At 41.8% G+C, this 20,326-nt stretch overlaps 1 protein-coding gene across 1 annotated transcript in view; it reads right to left on the bottom strand.

Annotated features, from left to right (window-relative positions):
- AOPEP (aminopeptidase O (putative)) overlaps positions 1-20,326 on the bottom strand; it is a 198,336-nt gene that overhangs the window by 16,656 nt on the left and 161,354 nt on the right. The window contains exon 15 of the mRNA XM_086770414.1: positions 12,801-12,917. Within this exon, the coding sequence (XP_086626540.1) occupies positions 12,801-12,917 (117 nt within the window). The remainder of the gene's footprint in view (positions 1-12,800; positions 12,918-20,326) is intronic.

Here is a 20,326-nt window from a genome sequence, read left to right as displayed (position 1 = left end):
AAAAACAAAGGTTTTAAAACATAAGCCTTAATTAAAAACATAAATACACTACCTATACTGGAACCAAATGCTTCCTCTTTCCCTTGTATTTTCAGTATTGCCTGTTCACCATGCCGGAGCGCTAGTGTCGCTCACAGCTTGCAGCAAGGTGGAGATGGCAGAAGAGATGTCATCTGCTACCTTTTTAACAATTTAACTGTAGATGTGCACTGAGCTTCGCTTTGCTGTGGTGCTGCTGACTCTCAGAAGCAGGGTGAGCTGTGGGTGAGAAAGGACAGGGTGCTGGGGGGCAGGGCGGCCCCATACCTCAGAGGGAGAGGAAGGAATATGGGGTACAACCAACTTCACAATGCAGCCTCCACCAAGAAGTATCACAGAGACAAGCCCCATACCTTCAACAACGTAAGAGTGGCTTGGGCATATGTATACATCCCAACTGACATCTTATTCAAAATGCATCACCACAACTGCCTCTCCATCTCATATACTACCCCATCGGCATTCCCTCTGACACCCTACTGAAAGACTTATCTACAATAACGACTAGAGTATCTCTGGTATCACCATAACTTTTTTTTTTTTTGGTATCAACATCATGAGTGATTCAAATACTTCCCATCACCACTGTCTCTCCCCGCCGTCTCCAGACCAAGTCTGCCTAGCATTTTCACTTGGGCAGTGTTTGTGTATGTATTTCAACACAAGCTATTTATACATGCACATAAAAGCGTGCTGGGCTTATAAAACCAAACATCGTAGTGGGAAAAAGCACATAAACACCCACACATCTGAAGCAGAAATCCAACTCTGAAGAGTTTGAGATCAAGCTCACCACCCGTCTGTTACCAATTATTATTAAATTATAACTCCTGTTCAGCAAAAGGAAAGGCTGCTGCAAGTATCGAGGCAGCAGTTAGCTATCCCCTTTGCTTATGCCCCCCTTCTCTTCATCCCTCTACTTCTATCTCCTCCTTCTTGTAACTAGAGGCAAAAAAAACCATCTTCCTTTTATCTTTGGTCTCCCACAGATACAGTGGTCCAAACATTTGTGATTTCCAGGCAAGACTACTATCACAGAGAGAATCTGGAGCTCCATGTGAAAAAGAGACTCAAACTGCAGTCATTGAACACTGTGGCTGCCTGGCTTTTCCACAGCTTAGGTCACAGCCAACCTACTCAGCCAGTGCTCACATCCTTCTGATTTTGCGTAGTTTAAAACTTTGTTTCCAGTTTTCAAAACCATTAAGCATGAAATTTTAAATTTTAAAGACAAAGACCTTTCAACATCACTCATACACATTCCCCTTTCCCCAACCTGCAGCAAAAATTATTAAGCAAAATACATATTGATTTTATAAACTCAGAAGAAACATACTCATTCCTGAAATGAGATCCCCTAGATTTTACTTTATGTTTCAGATCTTTGAGTCGTCTCCTCCTCCTTTATTCCCTGCTTCCAAGAACACAGTGACTGTTACTGCTTAGGATGATGCTTACCCCATGTGGAAAACACAAAATTCCTCTCCAGGACACTGCCATCCCAAAGGTATTTAAACAGCATGGAGTTGAAAAGAGGACAGCAGACTTTTACCCACACATTAAGTCAGTGACTCAGCGATGGGACCAGATCTGTGCGGCTAAGGTACTGACGTCAGAACGAGCTACAGTTAGCAGTTTTGAATTGTCCTGTTTCTTGCACTATTTAGACCTCACAGGCTCACAGCGTAGCAGATTTTTTCCAACTCTGTGGTCCTATCCAGGCATAACATGCATCTGCAGTTAGCCTTTATACAGCAATGAGAAGTACTAGATGAGCTGTTTGGATGTAGCCTCAAAATCAGTTTATTCAAATAAAAAGTATCTTCAATTATTTTTTTTTCAGAATTAAAAACAAACAAACAAACAGGATGCACCACACAAGCACAGAAATGCCTACAGCTTCATAATGAAACAAATATACTACTGCTGACAGCTAGGAGGTTTTTTTTGTATTTTTAAAACTACATTCTCCTTGACATCCTAGCTGCTATGTCAGTGCTATCATATATATGAGAGTGCTATCATATATATGAAAACCTTTTAAATTTCATGACAAGGCCAGGTCATTTGTATTACAGTGCTAGGTTTGTACTGTCCTACACAGAAATAAAATTTCATATAAAGCAGTTGCACCCAGTTCAGAAGCCCTTTGGGATTGACTTCAAAAGCCCAGAGGACTCCATCACTTCATTCTCCTTTCCAGACAACAGGACATAGAAAAGCAGGAACTATCTCCAATTCCTTCCTCCACGGATTCTTTGGATAAGCAGTAAAAAAAACCCAAACCAACATAATTTTGTATTTTGTTCCCTCTTACCACCAGCTCCTCCACCTTCCAAGTCTTGCTAAATTGTTGGGCTGCCAGATAAGAAGGAAATTTAGTCCCAGTTAGAAAAATAAGGGGCAGTAAGTGAACAGCGCTGGTAACGGCACCAGTCAGGGGCTTGGAAACTCCTGTTAATGCCACCCAGCAGTGAGTGAGATCACTTGGAACAAATGTGTTGCTGTTGGCTCCTGGAAGGGTGTGGGATTGGGAGTGCTGACTGGTGCAAAGCTATTTCCAGTGCTCCATAAATCTCGCGCTCTGATCATGCTCTTCAGAGAGCTAATGCTGATGGAGGGATTTTCTGTTCTTCTCAAGCGGCTGGAAAAGCCCCCATAGTTTGCATGTAGGAACAAAACAAACAAGTATTGTAGCTACTTGCGATTTATCCTTTAGTCAGTCTTACTAACATCCTAACACATCCACTCAGTTACGACAGGCACATGAGTCAGAGTCAGTCCCATGGGATGACTCCCACTGCTGTTACTGGAAGCGTTTTTCCGTCATCCTGTTCCAATATTCTTAGCCTCACATCGAATTTTGGGCCTCATCTTTGGGAAGTAAGTGCCATATTCCTAGAAGCTACCCTTTTCAAAGTTCCTTTCTGGGAAAAAAAAAAAAAAATCCAACTCCTGTAAATGCACACTTGTGAAAAACTATCTTTACCCATAGAAATACCAATAACAACTGCACCGAAGAGCCTGCAACCTGCATTTAGATGCAACACAAGTAAGAATGTGAAATAAGGTGAAGATTTAAAACACATCAAGATCACAGAGGGCCTTTTGACAAGTGGCTGCTGCTCCGATCAATGCATTTACTTTGTAGGAGAGGGGGATAGTCTACTGTACTCTGAAATGAGCCCCTTCACTAGTGAAAACAGCAAAGATTTTCTATGACTGTGAGATACTCTTTGCTAGCATGTGCCAGGGGACGTATCAGGAGAAGAGCAAGGAAAAAACCTAATATTTCTGTGAGGATGAGTGTGGAAAGCATCACACTGATAATTCAGTACAGAGATTTCACTTTGCTAAAATTCACTTTTCTTCTTTCTTTTCTATTTAATGAACATACCGCGTCAGTAGTGGTTGGGTATACAAACCTTAAATGTGATTTATTCCAGAAACAAATCTGGCATGCAGGCTGACTGCTCTACAGAGCTTTTTCTAAGTTCCTAATTACTAAATACTGAATTGTTAATTGCAATTGAATTGCAAATAAAAATTCTTCAATGTAATCTTACCTATCTTTAGTGCCACATTAATGCTCTGAAGGTAACACTAAGAAACAAAAAGGCAGGTGAAATTTATTTTGCATCAGTGATAAATTTTCACAGCTGCTTTTTATGTTCTGCACAAGATACTCTCATATAGAAAACCCAGCATCTCCTCCTGACTCGAGTTGAAATTTAATAATAAGCTATATGTTTAAGTACCAAATAAGTAAGGAAACTATTTTTACTTTTGCAGAAACAAAAAAAAAACCATTGTATTCACTTATCTTCTGAAGAAAGTAATGTCCCGTAATACAGTAATCAACTCAGCTGTTACCTTTTTTTGTCTACTGAATTGGTGGTCCATACCAACAATGACATCGGTTAAGGAAAAGGATCGTGTATCTCCCTGTTGGGTTGCAATGTGCAATCTGCAATGTGTCTATCTGTTGCTTCACGGCCCAGTCAAGAAAGACTGTCAAGCCCGTGGAGGTATTTGCAACACGTTGCTAGTTTTATTCAAAAGCTGGAGACTGCTCCTGAGCCCCTAGCCCCCAGGGAGGGCTTGCCCAGTGGTTGCGCTGAAAAGAAAGCTCACCAAGTGCTTTGCCTGCCTGCAAGCAGGGACTGACCTTTCCCGAGCAGTTCCCTTTTCCCACCTGGTTTTACAGTGTACGCCACAGAGCTCTGTTCCATAAGGGTGCCTTCCAACAATGCTGAGGCAGAACCAGTGGCACAGCTGAATCACACAGCGCCAGAATGTGCTCAGCTCAACGCAGTTGCCATCAGACGGGAAGCAGCAAGACAGATACTGCCTTGTAATCCATTTGTACTTCCACGTCTGCCAGCTTTTCACGGGCTAGCAAAGATCAAAGAATCAAAGTCCTAAACACAATTCTCACCACTTTTAGGATGCCAGACACCTTACATCGTTTGTATTAGTGTGGCTGGATTTCTGTCAGTGAAATAAGACGCCACCACTTCATAGCCTGGGTCTCATAGGCAGACCTCATGCACAATGAAGCAGTTGTGTGAGAATGGCTTTATGCCACACCCATGACTGACGATATTATGATCTTAACTCATTTTTCTCACATTTTCTGCAGAAACAGTTATAGTCTCTCCTCTCTCCCCAGAATATACCACATTATGATCCTGAACACAGGTAAAGCATTATGTAAGTCAAGAGCATTTCAGCCAAACTTGCTGAGACAAGGAAAACTAACAAAGCAAGTTTCCATATGCTGTGCCGGCAAGATATTTTATAAAGAAGTGATGTCTGCAATAGGAAAGAAAGAAAAACTTACTCTAAGGTGAAAAGTCTGGGGAAATATACCATAAATTTTTCTGACTCATCCACACTCTGTATTTTTTATCACCAGGTCTTAGATAGTTCAGCAACAAGCAAAATACACGTGCAGAAATATTAAGTCCTTAAATAGGACTGAGATCGACGCACAGACCCCCCTGCCCTTCTCCTATGGCTTTCATGGCCCTGTCACCTTCTTTACTACTCTGCAGGCTATTCAGCCATCCTGTGGTCTTGTATACATGCACATTACAGGCATCTCCCTGATCAAATGGAGATGTTAGAATAGAAATAACAGAAATAATCACAGGGTTCTTCTAGTTAACAGATTCACCGAGTGTTATCCAGAGTCCCCAGTACTGTCTTTAGATACTTGCAACTAACTGATTGCGATTTTTTAAAATGAAAGTCCTCCAGAGCCTATGCTCAAACAAGAGAAGCTTGCACAGTCATATCAAAAGACATGCCATCAAGGTTAAGTCAACTTAAAAAAATGCTACCAACCAGAAGCTTTCCATGTAGACCAACTCCCCACATTCTGCCAGATGTTAGATATTGAATAAATATCTCCATAAAACCACCACCTCAGAAAGAAAGAAAACAAAAACAACCCCAGACCCACCTTCAATTTTATTAACCTACTGCACTGCCTCATGGCAACTGTAGCTGCTTTATAACATACCCCGGTTCTCCCCAGTTAGCTGAACTTCCAGCCGGACTTTGTCATCTTCAAACTGCAGCCAGCTTCTACAATGCCCTTCTTGGACACAGGACATGGTACATCATGGAGATGTAGCCTGTCTATGAGCTATCTTATTATATAGCAGGAAACAGCACAGCAAGAAAATAGGGAACAGGAAGAGAAAACTGAGGACACAATCAATCTTCCATGCAGTTGCCTCCCACTTGTCTGACAAGGTCTGAGCCAGGATGGGCTCAAGGCCCACCTGAGAAGTGAGGGAAAAATGGCTTTAAACTTTGAAACCTTAATTACTCTCAAAATGTTGTTTAAAGACATACTGGATATGCTCAATTCAAATAATTCACATCAGTGAATTTAATCTCTGGAAAACAAACTTGTAGTTTTGTGCCATCTCAGATGTTCCAAGGTTTGAACAGTAAATACAAAATGAAACAATGATTTGTTATAGAAGTGGACTGAAAAAACAGGAGGGAGTCACAAATTCTGCAATTAGGCAGGTGAACTACAAGCCTTTTGTAGCATCCAAGACTGGGGGCAGACCAGTTTGAAATGTGGTTAAGCCATCAGTATCTCACTTCTGGCTCATGCAGCTTAAAGGTTGCTATCACAGAATATTGGATTGTTTAGGTTGGAAGAGACCTTTAAAGCTCATCCAGTCCAATCCCCCTGCAAGAAGCAGGGACATCTTCAACTAGATCTGAGATGTGTTATGCATTATGAATCAGAAATACATTACCTACCTACCTCTGATTATTTTTTTTTAGCTGAAGCACTCAAATCAGTGTCTGTCTTAGAAGGGAAAGGCTTTCATGGACCTACTTTCCTCCGAAGCTACCTTATCTGTGGTGGGACCTCATCTGAGAGGGAACAGAAACTATGTTGAGTTGCTGAGGAGATCCCAGGAAAGACGCAGCTTGAGCACTCCCCAAAGAGAGATCAACAGTTAAATTCCAGGCAAAGGCTGACTCACTCCTCTCTCCTCTCCTGGCTGCTACGAGGGAACCAAAAGAAGGCAGACAGCCTGCTGTAAACCCTCCTCTCCTTTCTGAAGTAAGGTGTTCCCTTATGTTGATAAGGGTGGACATGCATGTGGTAACAAGTGTTCAGGAGTACCAAATACTTCTGTTGGCAACCTTCTCTGACTGAGGACAGACCTGCATGTCGCCGTGGGCAAGTGCAGACACCCACAACTGCTTGCCATTTTAGAACAGGTGCGCTGAACTTTAAAGTTGAAATAAAGATGCTTCAGAAATACAGATATAAAAGCTTTGAGAAACATGAACCAGGGACTTCCCATGCTGTACTGGTGTACAACAAAATGACTACCAATAACAAGCTCTCTTGTAGCATATGTGAAACTCGAGTTAGCAAGCTGTGTTACGCAGGCTTCTCGATGAGTGAACTGTAAAGTAACTCGAACACAAAACAAGCCCAATGCACATGTATCATATTTCCAGACAAACAGGCTGAAGCAACCTTGGGCAACTTTTCCCCAGTGCTAGCTTCAGTGTGGCCCTTCAATGCCAGCGTCCTGCAAGGACTGAAGTGTCATAGAATCATAGAATCATAGAATTATAGAATCATAGAATGGTTAGGGTTGGAAGGGACCTTCGAAGGTCATCTAGTCCAACCCCCCTGCAAGGAGCAGGGACATCCCTGACTAGGTCAGGTTGCTCAGAGCCTCATCCAGCCTGGCCTTGAACGCTTCCAGGGATGGGACCTCCACCACCTTTCTGGGCAACCTGTTCCAGTGTTCTATAACCCGCATCGTAAAAAATTTTTTCCTAATTTCTAATCTAAATCTACCCCCCTCTATTTTAAAACCATCACCTCTCGTCCTATCGCAACAGGCCCTACTAAACAGCCTTTCCCCATCTTTCCTGTAGGCCCCCTTGAGGTACTGGAAGACCGCTATCAGGTCTCCCCGGAGCCTCCTCTTCTGCAGGCTGAACAGCCCCAACTCTCTCAGCCTGTCCTCATAAGAGAGGTGATCCAGCCCTTTTATCATCTTCGTGGCCCTCCTCCGGACCTTCTCCAACTGGTCCATGTCCTTCTTGTGCTGGGGGCTCCAGAACTGGACACAGTACTCCAGGTGGGGTCTCACCAGGGCAGAGTAGAGGGGGAGAATCACCTCCCTCGACCTGCTGGCCACGCTTCTCTTGATGCAGCCCAGGATGCGGTTGGCCTTCTGGGCCGCAAGGGCGCATTGCCTGCTCATGTTAAGCTTCTCATCCACCAGCACTCCCAAGTCCTTCTCCTCAGGGCTGCTCTCAATCCATTCCCTGCCCAGCCTGTATTTGTGCCTGGGATTGCCATGACCCAGGTGCAGGACCTTGCACTTGGCCTGCTTGAACTTCATGAGGTTGGCACGGGCCCACCTCTCCAGCCTGTCAAGGTCCCTCTGGATGGCATCCCTCCCTTCCAGCGTGTCGACGGCACCACACAACTTGGTGTCGTCGGCGAACTTGCTGAGGATGCACTCTATCCCACTGTCCATGTCGCGGACAAAGATGTTGAACAGGGCCGGGCCCAGCACGGACCCCTGAGGGACGCCACTCGTGACCGGTCTCCACCTGGACATTGAGCCGTTGACCACCACTCTCTGAGTGCGGCCATCCAGCCAACTCCTTATCCACCGAGTGGTCCGTCCATCAAACCCATGTCTCTCTAGTTTAGAGAGAAGGATGTCGTGCGGGACAGTGTCAAAAGCTTTGCACAAGTCCAGGTAGGTGATGTCAGTTGCTCGTCCCTTGTCCACTGATGCCGTCACCCCGTCATAGAAGGCCACCAAATTGGTCAGGCACGATCTGCCCTTGGTGAAGCCATGTTGGCTGTCACCAACCACCTCCTTGCTCTCCATGTGCCTTAGCATGGTTTCCAGGAGAATCTGCTCCGTGATCTTGCCAGGCACAGAGGTGAGGCTGACCGGCCTGTAGTTACCTGGGTCTTCCTTATTCCCCTTTCTAAAAACTGGGGTTATGTTCCCCCTCTTCCAGTCATCGGGAACCTCACCAGACCGCCACGACTTCTCAAATATGATGGCCAGTGGCTTGGCAACTTCATCTGCCAGTTCCCTCAGGACCCGAGGATGGATCTCATCAGGACCCATGGACTTGTGCACCTTCAGGTTCCTTAGATGATCCCGAACCTGCTCTTCGAGTACAATGGGCGGTTCTTCATTCTCGCAGTCCCTGCTTGCACCTTCTGCAGCTTGGGCAGTGGGACAGGAACTCTTGTCGGTGAAGACTGAGGCAAAAAAGTCATTGAGAACCTCAGCCTTCTCCATGTCCTGGGTAACCAGGACACCAGTTCCCTTCTGGAGGGGGCCTACCTTTACCCTGGACTTTCTTTTGTCCCCTACGTACCTATAAAAGCTCTTCTTGTTACATTTTATATCCCTGGCCAGATTCAGTTCTGCCAGGGCTTTGGCCTTCCTTACCTTATCCCTGGCCACTTGCGCAGCCTCTTTGTAGTCCTCCCAGGCTACCTGTCCCCACTTCCACCCTCTATAGGCTTCCTTTTTCACTTTCAGTTGGTCCAGGAGCTCCTTGCTCATCCACGCCAGCCTCCTGGCCTTTTTGCCCGACTTGTTTTTCATCGGGATGCACCTCTGCTGAGCTTGGAGGAGGTACTCCTTGAATATGGACCAACTTTCCTGGGCCCCTCTTCCCTCCAGGGCCGCCTCCCATGGCACTTGGCCCATCAGGTCCCTGAAGAGGCCGAAGTCCGCCTTCCTGAAGTCTAGGGCAGAGAGCTTGCCGTGTATTTTCCTTGCTGCCCCGTGGATCTTGAACTCCACCATGTCATGGTCGCTGCAGCCAAGGCTGTCCTTCAGTTTCACATCCCCGACCAGTCCCTCTCTGTTGGTGAGCACAAGGTCCAGCATGGCACCCCTCCTTGTCGGCTCCTCTATCGCCTGCAGGAGGAAGTTGTCATCCACGCATTCCAGGAACCTCCTGGACTGCCTGTGCCCTGCCGTGTTGTCTCTCCAACAGATGTCAGGGTGGTTGAAGTCCCCCATGAGGACCAGGGCCTGTGTCCATACAGAACATTCCAGTCTTCAAAAATGGGCAGAGAAAGGAGACTGGTTCTCTACTGATTTCATCTCAACAGTAAAATCCACCAGGCAATTGTCCCCTTTAGTCCTCCCAACACACTTATCTGATGAGATGAGATTATCCAAATCCTTTACTTTTTCCAAATAAGTACGACAATATGTGGAATATTCTTGCCCTCGCAAGAGTACTCAGCAGCACATATACATGCTATTCTTTATATTCCCTCTGATGCTGTAAGAAGGGCTTTAAGCTACCCTAGAATAGATACAGGGAAAGCCTTCCAACTCCTGAGTGTGTAGATAACATTTTATGTACAATTTAAAGACCAAACTTTGTTTAAAATGCCGTGCTGGTTTTGGCTGGGTTAGAGTTAAATTTCTTCACAGTAGCTAGTACGGGGCTATGTTTTGGATTTGTGCTGAAAACTGTGTTGATAATGCAGAGATGTGTTCATTGTTGCTGAGCAGTGCTTACACAGAGTCAAGGCCTTTTCTGCCTCTCACTCCACTCACCAGCGAGTAGGCTGGGACTGCATGGGAAGTTGGGAGCTGACCTCAGCTGACTGGGACACCTGACCTCAACTGACCAAAGGGATATCCCGTACTATATGGTGTCATGCTTGGCATATAAAGCTGCAGGAAGAAGAAGGAATTGGGGGGACATTTGGGGGGAATGTTTGGAGTGACGGTGTTTGTCTTCCCAAGTAACCATTACATGTGATGGAGCCCTGCTTTCCTGAAGACAGCTGAACATTGCTTGCCAATGGGAAGTACTGAATGAGTTCCTTGTTTTGCTTTGCTTGTGTGCACAGCTTTGCTTTCCCTGTTAAACTGTCTTTATTTCAGCACACAAGTTTTCTCACTTTTACTCTTCCAATTCTTTCCCCTATCCCACAAGGGGAAAGTGAGCAAGTGGCTGTGTGGGGCTTAGTTGCTGGCTGGGGTTAAACCACAACAAACACAAAACCCCATACTTCTTTGAGTACCACTTTCACATACTATTAGCCATACCATTGCTAACCTCTACTGGAAAATTAACATGAATTTAAACACTATTTGTCAAAAATAAAAAAAACAAGCTCTTCTTTCTTAACTTTCTGCTGCTGGATGGGACACACAGATGACAATGTTACTTACAAAAATCCCTGAATAAAACCTCTGAAGTTTACAGTTTTCTTTTGCTACTGGCCTGCCTGCAACTTTTTATGCTTGTATTCATAATGTTCCAGTTCTGATGTTTAGTTACTGAGAACATTTCAACTCCGGTAACACAACACGGTCACTCTAAGTGATTAATGTCTTCACAAATCAAATCTAGACTAGAACAGCGCAGCTATAGGCTTGGACTGTGGTTCTTTGTCCCTGGGTCATGACATGAAAAATCCCCTGTGCACATACTGGAGAAAGAGGCATGAAAGGTCCTTCTCTCAGGTACGTGAGGGCATGTAAGCTAACGTTCCCTTTAAAGGACTGTAGGTGTCTGGCGTCTGATGACTGTTAAAATGCTAATGGTAATGTTATCTTAGTTGTACTTCTCAACGTCTGCTAAGCCCTTGGTTTCACCTTGTAAAATAAAATGGAGATCATGCTTCTTTCACTGAGACCATAATTTTGTGGTTTTTTTTAATAAAAGAAAAAATTCTGACAGATCACTTGTGTACTTTTATATGACACCATAAGGAAGAAAGCAAGCATGAAAGTGGAGAGAAAGGAAAAACCTGAGAAACCAGCGCTTGTGGTCTGGTGCTTACAGTTCACAGGCATGAAGCTGCAACACCAGAGCTATTGCTTTGATCTATCTCCCTATTTATTCCTCTTCCCATTATAGAACCCCTGACATTTCACTGGTATTCAGATGCAATTAAAATATATTCTAAAATCTATAAATACAAATGTTAGTTCACGTACTAATTAAAAACAAATCTGGCATTTGGAAATCTGAATCAACAAAAAAAAAGTAAAAAGCTGTAGTAAACGGCAACAGTCAAAATGTTGTCCATTTTTTTTTCTGAGAAAAAGCTAGACCTCTGTTCTATCAATCTTTATGTTAATGTTTGGATTCCCAAGTGTTTATAAGCTCCCACCCAGGAACTTCAGGATAAGAGTTACAAGATAGATTTTACTCTCTCCTTCTCTTTTGATTATTGCCATAAAGTTCCAATTCTAACAGGGTAAGTCACGCACACTGACTTTCCGCAGCCTTCACAGTAGTTTTTAATTAAACAGGAGTCAAATATCCTGTTAAGTTTACCATGTTTCCTCATTGCATGTTAGTTTGATCATATGCTGACCCTTGTTTAGATATAAATCCACACATCCTTTATTTTCGTGACTGATTCCATCTTCTTACCTCCCCTCCTGAATACTACGTACTCGAAGCAAAGACTCATTGCTTTGGGTGCTCTCAGTCATAGCTTCTGCTGCCTTAATTGTCACAACTCTCCCAGTTTAAGAAATCCTTGGGACTCTACAAATAGCCAGCACTGCTTGTGGTAATAAGGATTTACTGGTCTATCCCCCAAAGCTCTTTGGAGCAAGGATGTTGGCTTCTTATGTGCCTGTGATGGGGAAGGCACATTTACAACATCATATAATAAATACAGTGTTTTCTTCAGGGACTGCTAATAGCCCTGGCACTTACTAGAAGGAACTGTAAAGAACTGATTGTCCCTTAAACTCATGCCCAAAACCAGAATATGCTGTAGTCTCTCTGGAAAGCAAATTTTTCTAAATCCCGAGGGAAACTTTGGAGCACCCATGGAAGAAAAATATGGGCTGGCCACAGGGAAGAATAATTTTAGACCATAACAGACATGACTGCATTTGGAGACAATACACACAACTAAAATGAACTGGGCTCAGTCATCATGACATAGTGAGAAATGTAACACTCGAGCAAATATGCTGCCCAAGGTACAACAGGAAAGACATCTAACCTGCCCTGTCTCCTACTATCATGGTATGCAAACACACCTGAGCCTACACAAAACACACAGAAATACTGAGTAATTAAGGCATCTATAGATGCAACAGTACTGGAGTTAAGAACATCCTATTTCAGATTTAGAGACAAAAAAAAGAATTTGAATAAGTCTGGATCCTAGTGGAACACTATCAGTCAGCAATGCAATGGTGTCTGTTTTTAAAGTGAATTACCTCAGCATCTTGCTCCCGGAGCTGGTATGTTTTCTCCAAGCACTGCAGTACTCTAGGACACAATGTCTTCTCCTCCAACAGAGACTCCAGAAGTAAGACCAGCTGGTCAGGGAGAAGCTAGGAGGAAAATAAATGCCATTTGTGAATAAAGATCTCTACTGACTAAGCAATTAAATGGAAACAAACCAAAGAGGAAAAGATTGTGATAACCTGCATGGTTCCAGAATATGCTTGAAATACGACAAGAACTTCTAGCTGGTTTCTGAAAAACCTCAGGGTTTACAGTCTGTGTTCTGCAAGACTCTGTGTTCTGCAAGACTCTGTGCTGGGGCTCAATTAAGACTCATTTTCCATGGTTTTCATTACTATAGTTAGATCAGACCTAAATCATGCTTATCTTATTGAACCATAATCATAGCTTATTAAGTAAGATTTTAATTGAATACATATGCTAAGCAATTCTATTTTGTTTGGGCTTGGAAGGAATTAAAAAAAAGAGAATAATTCACAGTGCATAATTTCAGTAATCAACCAGACATACAAATGTATATTTTTTAAGAGTGGCATTTCTATCTGTTACACAAGCAATTGTATGATATTCTTACTGTGAACAAAGAAACACAACACTAATAAGTGACCCACAAAACAAGTGTTGTACCAACACATTTTGAGGCATATTCTAGTGCAATGACTCACAGGCCACCCATCATCACATGGTAAAGATGCATGGATGTTATGTTTGTGGCACTCACACTATATATCTATCTATATGTGTATATATATTTATAGTTAAGTCACCTGACTCCAGAACCTATCATTTTCAAGTTGAACCTAACATAACCTAAAAAGAAAAAGCACAAGAAGTCTGATGTAGCAAGTGCTTAAGTGCTCTGTTTAATAGGCTTGTTGGATGAACAAATAAATAATTCAAACAGAGCTCAGAGAGAAATTATACCAGCTGCCAGGAATCATCTATTGGAAATAGAGGGTTCAGGGTGATCAGTCAGAAGTTTGTTATATGCCCCAAAGCTTTGCGCACTATTAATCACTGTGGGGCACCAAAAGAGGAAGAGGGAAGGGAGGAAGAATGTTAATTTAAGCTTTTGCACACAAAAAGAAACCAGCACTGCTCACTTCTAATGTTCTCCAGACAGATTAATGGAAAAAGGTATCCTATTACTTTAATACTACTTCCAGCTTTTATCACATTTGGCTATTCTCTGCTCCCGCCTTGCTGCCCGTGCCCCCTCTGCTGTGTCCATGCGCTAAGCAGGGACAAAATCAAGTCAGCTACAGGAAATACTTCTTCCAACAACATACCCCACAGCCAGGGCTGTTTATGTGAACTGAACAAGTCTAGACCCCTGATCTCTGAAAGCAAGTCCATGAAGATATCAAGGATCTTTTGATAAATCTTAATCTGTAAAATATTGCCATTAACAACTAACTAAGCAACATGACATTTTCTTCCCTTTTAGTTTGACATAATTTAGCATTAGTACCTAAACCAGAATAAAAAGGAAAAGAGTTCTCTAGGATTTTAATGCTTTGGTTTTCTTGCATTTTGATCTCCTTCAGTTTTTTTAGTATTAAAGTTGTATTCTTGGAGACTGAAAAAACCTCACATCCTACTTGCTCTTACTGGAACATTTTCTAAGTGATACCAAAGCCTGCCAACAAAATGGAGTTGTTAAAAATAGTCATTTAAAAATATTGAATATTTCAATTTCAGGACAACTACTAAAATGCCAACTTGAATGTTTATTGCTCAGTCCAACAGCAGCTGCCTGGGGATGGCAAGACACTAGAAAAAGTAAAACAGGGAAGGCTTCTGGGAAGTGGTTGTGCTTGGAAATGGAATTCATTCTGAACACTAATAAAATCTGAAATGTTGCAAAACACCACACACAGAAAGGTAACTTCTGATTTAGAAAGCTTTCTCTGCTAACTACAAAGACAGCAGAGCAATATTCAATTTGTAGAAACTGTTGCACGGCTGCTTGAGTGCATAGGTACAGAATAGCTGAGAGTTATTATTTTATATCTCCAGTATAACTGCTATACAGATTCACCCACAGAAAGCTATTGTTTAAGATAACATTAACAGAATCTCATTGAAGCCAACAAAAGCACAGCAGCACAGCAGCAGCCATGTCCTTACTTTACTTCTGCCTAGGGCGGCATTATGGGTGAAGAGTTTTCAGAACTACAGGTTAAACTCTTATCAGTTTACATTTGAGACTGCAGAGAACAAAATCTTAGACCATGGCTTCTGTTATTCTCCCATGTTCCAGGTGCCCAAGATGAGACCTTCCAGACCAGCTTCCAGCTCATGGTTTAGCTGAGTCCAAGGCAGGAGCTGGCAAACACCATCAGAGAGGTTGGCGGTACCCGCAGAAGATATGCTGACAGATCTGCAACCAAAGAGGCACTAGTGGGCGCAGCTATTACATTTTGTTCTCCCACCACTTCCAACACCAAATAGAAGGAGGAACATTCTCTTTGATTTCTTATCCTTTCCTTCTAATAGACACGACTCTGCGTAAGAGAAAAACCTATGCTAAGTGAAGAGGCAGAAAGCTTGGCCAAAGTTTCACGACAGAAACTACTACAAAATTCCTTCTAGGGTTTAGAAATCTTTTCCCCAAACAGAGCAATCTGACTTATACTCTCTCCAAAGCAGCTTTTTAACCATTATAAACAAACTTCATAAAACGGCACATGAATTTTCAGCCAAAAAACACACACTCCATTATTTTTTGTTTTCCTCATCACAATCCTTATTTGTCCCACTCACCTGTTACTTCTCATCTTTCACATCATCAGAATTGTTTGGGGGTCTATTGATTTTCCATTTGTTTGCTTATGTTTAATACAAAGAGGCCCTTCCTTTTACCTGCTCCTGAAACATAAATGCTGGAGTAAACAAAATATAAATTTTTTTTTCAAGTATTGTGAAGCCATTTTCTTTTACAACAACTCATATTCTGTGAATGCATATTGAATATCTAACATATATTAAAAAAATACACAATGAGGCTACAGCAAAATACAGCAGGATAAACTTCTAAACTAGGTCAATGTGTACCTCCATCTTGAAAATATTCAGAAAACAACCATAACACCTCAAACAAAAAAAAAATTGTAGTCTTCTTGTTTAAAAAAAAAAAGAATATATATATATATATATAAAAATCACTCTCTGAACCATATGGAGTACGCTGAATCAAAATGCTCAAATACTTGCAATAATTGAAGTAGATCACTTCAATCAGGAAATGTGGCAAGTATCAAGAAATAGTTTTCATTACAGCAATGACTGCTGCAACAGCATCTATTTATATTGCAAAGTAGATAGCTCCTGCCCCAAACTATGCCTGCCACATGGAAAATCATACTGCTTTTCCCAGGGTTCCCCCTCCCCTAGTTGCGAGTACTGACACTACACAGAGGGAGTAAATTAATATGTTGCAATCAAGCAACCAGAGGTTTTCTATCATGTCCCATATAATTAAGCATCATCCCCACCACAGAACTGTATCCCAGCACTGCATACTTCATCTTCCCCTTAAGACTGTAAAACCCCCCCTGCAACTCTCCAGCCTTTGCAGAGTTCACTCCGTCCTGCCACTAAACAGCTTTTTGTCCCCTGCTTCCCCTGTGTCACCTGATACGGCATTTTTAAAGCTTGAATAATTAGGCTGTTACCTCTAAAACAAACTGCAAATGACAGGGAGTATCAACACTAGGTCTGTACCTGAAATAGGCAAGATGAAAGAATTAAAGAAAAAGTATCCAAATTGTATATATAATTCAGACTGTTACTGAAGCAACTTACCGGGGCTGAGATTCAATGTGTACTAAATATCTGGGAACTACGAAAAAGCATACTTTGTATTTCGTTCGTATCACTACACAAGACACTTAAGCCATAAAACTGTGTTACAAGAATATCTCAAGACCTCAGCAGGTTTGAAAGGGTTTCTACAAATAGTCTTGGAACAGAACTGTGAGTTTTCTGAATCCTACACCTACCCTGTAAAAAGCACAAAGAAAACAAATCTTGCCTCTTCAAAAATCTGCGATGGCAGCGACAGAGGTCACTGACCTCACATCCCAGAAGACCACCCATGCAAAGGAGCATATTTATCAACCCCTACATTAACAAATGCAATAAATGCCAGATTCACCCTTTATACTAGAAAAAAATGCCACTGAAACATTCGACTACTGACCTTTCACCACCATGAAATGGGACACAGATACATCTCTACTTGAGCATTCGCAGCACCAGCGCTTGTACTGCTCCCCTAAGCCAGGACACAAATCACTGAAGTAGTACAGCTGGTATGCTGAATATCCCATTTGCTCCTGCCTGCACTTGAATGAAGTCATTGAAAGCCTCCTCGGAGGGGGAAATGTGCCTCAGACTAATGCAGCCACCGATTGACAGTGGCGTGATTTCTATTATTACTCCATTATCACACTGGGATCTGTGCCTAAATGAGCATACTTCCTCCCTGATGCCATTTCCTTTTATCCTGGCTCTAGTCTAAAAGTGGATCAATGGGAGTAATATATATGATGTCACTTCAATTTACAGCTACTGCCTCCCTCTCTCGCATGCACAGATAGATCGATTCTTCCCAAAAATGGTTAAGAAATGCATGGGGAGACTCTTCTCCCAGAAAAGGGTTCTCTGCTATATTTGTCTGTGTAACCACAGCAAGGAACTGTTTACACTGAGCAAAAACAGGGAGGAAAGGAAAAGTCACTACTGTGCACTGGAAAATGCTGGCTGCAATACAACACAAACAAGGCCCAAAACAGAATTAAAGCAATTTGACCTTTGAAAATTATACAGAAAAGTTTCAAGTTTCTAAGGCACAATGTATTTTGCTCACATTTCTTTGAGAGAAGGTAGTCTTGTCCCCTGGCAAAACACGAAATGCCTTCTCATTTACATTTTTACAGATTTTCCAAAGTCAAACCAAATACCTTCCCACCCCTCTCTTAGGAGAGAAAGGGAAAAACTCCACCCCAGAGTTCAGTAGTGAATGGTTCCCTTCAGACAGAATATCCTCATTAATTGCAGATAAGAAAGCATTGCTACTAGTCCAGGAGACAGGATTTATAGGGCCAGGCCATCTTTGTGCCTATACTCCGAACCAATCAAATAAATCCTTGAATGAATCTCACGCTATAAACTCTCCACGTAGACAATTTGCCTTGAGGGCTGTTCTCTTCAGGCTGCAATTAAACAAAAAACTTTTGTGAAAGAAATCCCCCCCCCCCGAACTGTCCAGAAAATTGAAAATTCAAGAAAACACTATTTACTTAACAACATTTTTAGACAGACTTTGTCATTGTTTACCTCAAACAGTATTCTTCAGATGCTGTTTTCATCTGCACAGTGACTTATTTTAAATTAAAACAAGGCTTCCCCGCCCCCACCCTTCAGGGGCTAAAATGTACTCATATCAAGTAACATACGAATTCAATAAAAATGTCCACGCTAACAGCTGTTAACTAGCACGGTGCGATACACTACTTAAGAGACTCTAACTCTGAAAGAACTAGTCTGCAGCTTGATGCATATACAGGAAAAAAAGTAATCTGCAGCTGACAAAACAATGCTTTGAACTGGTTCGCAAAATAAAACCCATCTACGCCAGAGGCTGACAAAATTTCAGAAGTGCGTAGTGAAGCAGACGGTCGTGTTCAACTTTATTTGGGTCAGTTTGTTTGTGGCTTTCCTCTCACTGAAAAACCAGCTCCCCTTCAAATGTTTATGAACGATAACTAGACCTCACTATATTTAAAAGCAAAATAAATATGTCTGTAACACATTATTGTCCACCTATGAACTACAGACCTATGAAATGTCTTCCTATTGCGTACAATTTTTCTCAATTTCTGCTTAGAAAGTTCTTTCTGTGCTTGGCAATTTGTTTCTTAATATCTATTTTAAAACAAAAGAAACCAAAACAACAAAAAAAAACCCCCAGGAATTGTACTAGGTTTTTATCATATAAAAGAAATTCCTATGAACTTTGCTTAAAAAAAAATCTTACTTCAAGGAGTAATGATCGCAAGAAGTTCATCAGCATTTGATTTGTGTTACACTTCAAAACACTGTTTCTAGGACATTTATTCTGGTATCACTTGCTTCATACTAGTAGGACATAAAAATGACAGTGAGAGGAATTTATTTATTAAACAACTGCACTTGCATTTAGTTCCCAGACACCCTCCTCTTTATAACATCAAAATTAAGGATTTCTTATTTTTGGAAGCAGATCATCCATGTGAGAAATCATTTTAAGGCCACTACCTACTCAAATAAAAAGGTTTGACTTATTCTGGCCACACATACAAAAACATTGCTGGATAAAGGACACAAATCTTGAAGAACCGTACAAACTGAAGTATGCATGTAAGTCAAACAACCTGATCTTCACTGATTGTTAATGCTCCTTTTCAAACGCAAGGACAAAAATAGCAGTATCAGAGTGCAACTGTTGATATGCAAGCAATAAATGTTGTGACACAGCTACAATTTAAGGTGAGTTTCTGAAGGGTTCAGAAAGGTTTTGTGCATGTGCTTGACTTTAATTATAACTTAACCTGCTGTGTGCAACACTAACGTGTCCACGAAGCAACAAAACTTGGGAAACCTTTTCTAACTGAGTAAGGTATTCAGCATTTTTGAAAGAGGAATTGCTGACGGGCAAGCATTTTACAAAACGGGGCTGCTTCTTTGAGATGCCTTCCTCAAAACTTGCCCTAAATTAACATTGATTTGTCAAGTACTGTTTGCATAACCAAAGCTGTACTTCCCTAAAAGTTACAGACACCCAACTGAGGAAGGCTCTTGGGACTACTTACGTGCTTCAACTTTGTCATGTTCATACAGTTGGTTTTTTTTTTTGTCCTGTTGGATTTAAATGATATTTTGATGCTTTACAAAATAATTGTACAAACTATGTCATATTACTCAAATCAAACTTTGGTACTCAGGCATCAAACTTAGCATTTTATTTTCTTAACACTGAAAAATATTTGTAGGGTACCAAGAAAGCAAAAGCAGACAGGAGAACTATGGATATATATGTTACAATACTGTGAGATGAGAACATAAGGGTTTAATTTTACCAGTATCTTAAGCTGACTTTCAACATAGCAATCAGCAGCACAAATAAAAGTTTAAAGCTGTTTCAAGTTCTGTGTCTGATATTCTGGTTATCAGCAATATTTTTAAAACGCCAGCCATTGCTAGCAGTCCATAAACTGATTTTTTTTTTTCTTAAGCTACAGCACAAAATATTTTCCCATAATTTACCTAATGGAGAGAAGATCCTCACCATCTGCAATCTAATATAAATGCACTGAAATGTCAAAAATGATTAAACATTTATGATCTAACGTACTGCTGAGCCAGCAAAATGAAAACCAGGTGGCTTCCACTACAGGTTCAGTCAAGTTATGCAGTGCTTTCCCTCAGCCTTAGTTTTCTCAAAGAAATG

Source organism: Chlamydotis macqueenii, chromosome Z (genome assembly GCF_036417535.1).
Source record: "Chlamydotis macqueenii isolate bChlMac1 chromosome Z, bChlMac1.mat, whole genome shotgun sequence".
In the NCBI taxonomy this organism is placed as follows: Eukaryota; Metazoa; Chordata; class Aves; order Otidiformes; family Otididae; genus Chlamydotis; species Chlamydotis macqueenii.
The sequence above is the reverse complement of the archived record's forward strand: the minus strand, read 5'-3'. Positions and strand labels throughout refer to the sequence as shown.